Source organism: Carlito syrichta, unplaced genomic scaffold, assembly GCF_000164805.1.
Source record: "Carlito syrichta isolate Samal-C Ts95f unplaced genomic scaffold, Tarsius_syrichta-2.0.1 Scaffold316280, whole genome shotgun sequence".
NCBI lineage: Eukaryota > Metazoa > Chordata > Mammalia > Primates > Tarsiidae > Carlito > Carlito syrichta.
The window spans coordinates 11,753-16,124 of NW_007260376.1; the positions used below are offsets into that span (position 1 = coordinate 11,753).

The following is a 4,372-nucleotide window of genomic DNA, read 5'->3' on the forward strand; positions in this document are numbered from 1 at the left end:
GGGCTCAGGCAATCCACTTGCCTTGGCCTCCCAAAGTGCTGGGATTACAGGCTGAGCCACCAAGCCTAGCCCTACAAAGAATTTAAAAAGTAGCCTGGTGTGGTGGTGGTGTGACTGTAGTCCCAGTCCATTGGGACACTGAGACAGGAGGGTCGCCTGAGCCCCGGAGTTAGAGGCTGTGGTGAGGTGTGATCGTGCCACTGCACTCCAGCCTGGGCGACAGAGTGAGATCCTGACTCAAAATACAAAGGATGAAAAAGAGAGAGAGAGAGACAGACAGAATGAACGAAAGAATCATTTCCAGGTTTATCTCAGAAGGTGACCTGTAATCTGCCTCCGTGGTCCCTGCACCCAGAACCAAGTCCAGCCCCTCAGCCTGACGTTTGAGGCCCCACCAGACAAGGCCTCGTCACCCATAGCCTTGTTCCCATCACAGTCACTGATCTTGGCTCTGACCCAAGACATCTGGGTTCTCTCTCATCCTGGGAACATGGAAAGAAGTGTAAACTCTTTCTCTAATGCCAGGTGGACCATACGCCCCTCCGCACCCCTGCTCAGAATGTTCTTGTGGCTCCCTGGGACCCTGAGGATAAACGATCCACGACACTATGGCTCACAAAGCCAGGGAAGAGCTGACCCTGAGTCTAACCACAGTCCCTCTTGCTTTTTGCTTTCTGCCGGGTCCTCTTTCAGTTCCCCTGAGATCATGTGTTTCCTCCTGACTCAAACCCTTTGCACCCGGAAGTTTTCTCTGTCTACCACCTCAGGCCCGACATACACACACTCCTTCAGTTGATGCCTCACCTCTCAATTTATTTTTATTTTATTTTATTTATTTATTTATTTTTTGAGTTGGAGTCTCACTCTGTCGCCCAGACTGGAGTGCAGTGGCCACTCCCGGCCACCGCAGCCTCGCCTGCTGGGCTCCGGGGATCCTGCCGCCTTAGCCTTCCAAGTAGCTGGAACTACAGGCGGATGCTACCACGCCCGGCTAATGTTTGATTTATTGTAGAGATGAGGCCTCACCAAGTTGCCCAGGTGGGTCTCGAACCCGCAGCCTCAGGCAATCCACTCACCTCAGCCTCCCAAAGGTGCGGGATTACAGGCTGAGCCACCGAGCCCGGCCAACCTCTCAATTTAGATGCCACCTCCTCCAGAAAGTCCTCCCTGACCACTGGCTGGGCCAGAGCCTACAGAGCCCTTTGACCAGGACTCACCTCATCTCTCTCCCTGTTCTCACTCACAGGAGGTCATTTTCCAGCCTCACTAGATCTTTTTCAGTTCCTCACAGGAGCGAGGTTTACTCTTTCCTCCCTGCTGGTGACGTAGCATGTGGTTTTTCTCTGCCTGGAACACTCCCCCACCGCCCCTTCACCTAATACCTTGTGCAAGTTCCAGCTCACACACGTCTCCTCTTCCAGGAAGCCTTGCCTGATCACCTCCGCCGGGTCTGATGCCTCCACTGGGCTCTCAAAGCTTCCTGTGCTTCCCCCAGCTCGCCCCATCACACTGGGCCTCGCCCACTGCGGCTCCGACCCCCGTCTGTGCCCCCGCTGCATTGGGAGCCCTCCGCCTGTGCCACCAGCCCCCTCTGACCCTCTGCCTCCCCTTCCCCCAACCAAGCCGTCCGTCTGTGTCTCCCATCACCGCTCTGACCGTTTCTAGACTGTCAGGGTCTGATGCCCGATCCGCGAGCGCTGTGAGGCGGGGCCTGCGGCTGTCTGGGTCGCCACGGTGTCTCCAGCCCCGCCTCGCCCAGGGCCCGGCTGGTACCCGGTGATTGCTGGGCGAGTGAACGAGTGACCCGTATGCTCCCCTCCCTCAGTGCTACCTGTTCCACATGTACGTGGGTGTCCGGGCTGGCGGAGGCATCGGGGACGAGATTGAGGACCCAGCGGGGGACGAATACGAGCTCTACCGGGTGGTCTTCGACATCACCTTCTTCTTCTTCGTCATTGTTATCCTGCTGGCCATCATCCAGGGTCAGTCCTGGCGGGCGTCGCGGGCGCGGGCGTGCGTGCGCGGGGCCTGGCAGCAGGCTGGCTTCGCGGCTGGGAGTGCAGGCCCGGGGTCCCGTCTGCCTGGACTCACGTCCGCGCTCCGTCTGGCCCTGCCGTGAGACCTTGGGCAGGCCCCCTCTCTGGGCCTCAGTTTCCCCACCTGCGAGACGGTGGCGCTCATGGCACCCAACCGCAAAGGGTGTGGCGAGGATCGTCAGTTTACGTGTGCTAAGCGTCGACTCATGAAAGTCGTCGATAGATGCCTGATATTATCGTCCCTGCCACGCACGGTGACATTAGGGAGATGGGGCTGGACAGAAGGCGAGAGGGAGGAGACGGAGCTGGTCAAAGATCAGGCACTGACCCGCGTCCTGCCACCCCAGGTCTGATCATCGACGCCTTCGGTGAGCTCCGAGACCAACAGGAACAAGTGAAAGAGGATATGGAGGTGGGTCGTGCTTGGGGGTGACGCGGAGGGATGACGGGACCCTGGGTGTCCAGCGGGCCTCGCCTCTGATGGCTCTCACCACTCACAGACCAAGTGCTTCATCTGCGGGATCGGCAGCGACTACTTCGACACGACACCGCACGGGTTCGAGACCCACACGCTAGAGGAACACAACCTGGCCAATTACATGTGCGTGCAGGCCCGCTGGCCAGAGGGCGGGGTGTGGCCTCCGACCTAGGGCCCGGGCCGCTAGGGAAGGGGGTGTGACATCCGTGGGGGCGGGGTTCCAGTAGCCAGTCAGAAGTAAGGACGCTTCTGCCCTGTCTTCCGTGACCTTCCCACCCTCAGGTTTTTCCTGATGTATTTGATAAACAAAGACGAGACAGAACACACTGGTCAGGTAAGGAGGCGTTAATGGGAGGGCAAGGGACGCGGACAGGGAGAGCTTTAATATAAGGCCAGTCACCAGGTGGCAGTGAAAGGGTCACATCAATATCAGGCGTTTGAAGATGTGACCGACGGACCCTTCCTGTCCCCCCAATCCTAGGAGTCTTATGTCTGGAAGATGTACCAGGAGAGATGCTGGGATTTCTTCCCGGCTGGCGATTGCTTCCGCAAGCAGTACGAGGACCAGCTTAGCTGAGACCCCCCAGCTGGCCCCACCCCCACCTCAAGTGCCTTATTCTCACAGCAAGGCCCTTAGCCTCCAAGCCCCTTGCCCCGAGGCGGCTGGGGGAGAGGTGACCTGGTCCTGGAGAAATAAAGCCTGTGCTACACCCCTGGCACCGTTGTGTTGGCTTGCTGACGTTGTGGAGGAGTGGACACCCAGAAACTCTGCGTCCCCCCAGAAAAACGAGATGACAGCAGAGACTAAAGTCATGTTTATTGGGAGATGAGGACACGTCAGAACCACTAGTGTGTCTGTTGGGGGGGGGTGCAGAGACGCGTTCCTCACACCCCCCAGGGACTCATTCCTGGATGTAGAGGTTGCTGGGGGCAGTAGGATCATCTGCTGGGCGCGTCTCCACCACTACTGGCCTGGGGAAGGAAGGGAGAAGCCAGTTCATGTGTTCATTCATTCATTCCTTCACTCATTCATTCACAAAGCAGTTAACAGAGACTGCGCCAGCCCAGTGCTGGGCTGTAGCAGTGAACAAGTAGACACGGTCCCCGCCCAGACGGCGCTCACATCTTGAGAGGGAGGCCAGCATGAATAAATGAATGACATGAGTATAAAGGACCACAGGGAGCGGGCAGGGACACCTAACCCAGGAGGTCAGCCAAGACTCCCCAGAGAATGGATGGTAGCGCCTGAAGGAGGCTCAGGAGGGCAAGGAAGAGTGTTCTGGACGGAGAGAACAGCCTGTGCAAAGGCTCTGAGGCAGGGAAAAGGCTGGGGCTTTGCTGGAGAGGTCATGGCATTGTGTACTGTAGCCAGGATTGGGGATTTATCTTGCAGTCACAGGATTTTAAGCAGGGCGATCAGATTTGGGATTTTTTCTTCTGAGTTGGCGTCTCACTCTGTCACCCGGGATGGAGTGCAGTGGCACGAGCACAGCTACTGCAGCCTTGATCTGCTGGGCTCAGACAATCCTCAGACTTCCAAGTAGATGGGACTACAGGCATGTGCCACCATGCCTGGCTAATTTTTTTGATTTTTTGTGGAGATGAGGTCTCGCCGTATTGCCCAGGCTCGTTCCAAACTTGGGCTCACACAATTCTCTTGCCTTGGCCTCCCAAAGTGCTGGAATTACAGGCATGAACCACCGCACCTGGCCAGATTTTTTAAAAACCTCTCTGGCATTTCAAAAGGACACAAGGGATCCTTAAAGGGATTCCTACTGGATAAATCTGAGACTAGCCGGGCTCGGTGGCTCAGCCTATAATCCCACGCCTTTGGGAGGCTGAGGAGAGTGGATTGCCT

General features: G+C 57.2%; 2 protein-coding genes across 2 annotated transcripts in view; one reads left to right on the forward strand and one right to left on the reverse strand.

The window, feature by feature from the left end:
- LOC103276631 (ryanodine receptor 1) overlaps window positions 1-3,233 on the forward strand; it is a 14,597-nt gene extending 11,364 nt beyond the window's left edge. The window contains exons 9-13 of the mRNA XM_021706984.1: window positions 1,826-1,982; window positions 2,384-2,448; window positions 2,537-2,637; window positions 2,797-2,848; window positions 2,996-3,233. Of these exons, the coding sequence (XP_021562659.1) occupies window positions 1,826-1,982; window positions 2,384-2,448; window positions 2,537-2,637; window positions 2,797-2,848; window positions 2,996-3,091 (471 nt within the window). The 3' untranslated portion in view covers window positions 3,092-3,233. The remainder of the gene's footprint in view (window positions 1-1,825; window positions 1,983-2,383; window positions 2,449-2,536; window positions 2,638-2,796; window positions 2,849-2,995) is intronic.
- A 78-nt stretch (window positions 3,234-3,311) lies between these two features.
- MAP4K1 (mitogen-activated protein kinase kinase kinase kinase 1) overlaps window positions 3,312-4,372 on the reverse strand; it is a 22,629-nt gene continuing 21,568 nt past the window's right edge. Inside the window, exon 31 of the mRNA XM_008074035.2 lies at window positions 3,312-3,486. Coding sequence (XP_008072226.1) covers window positions 3,417-3,486 — 70 coding nt within the window. The 3' untranslated portion in view covers window positions 3,312-3,416. The remainder of the gene's footprint in view (window positions 3,487-4,372) is intronic.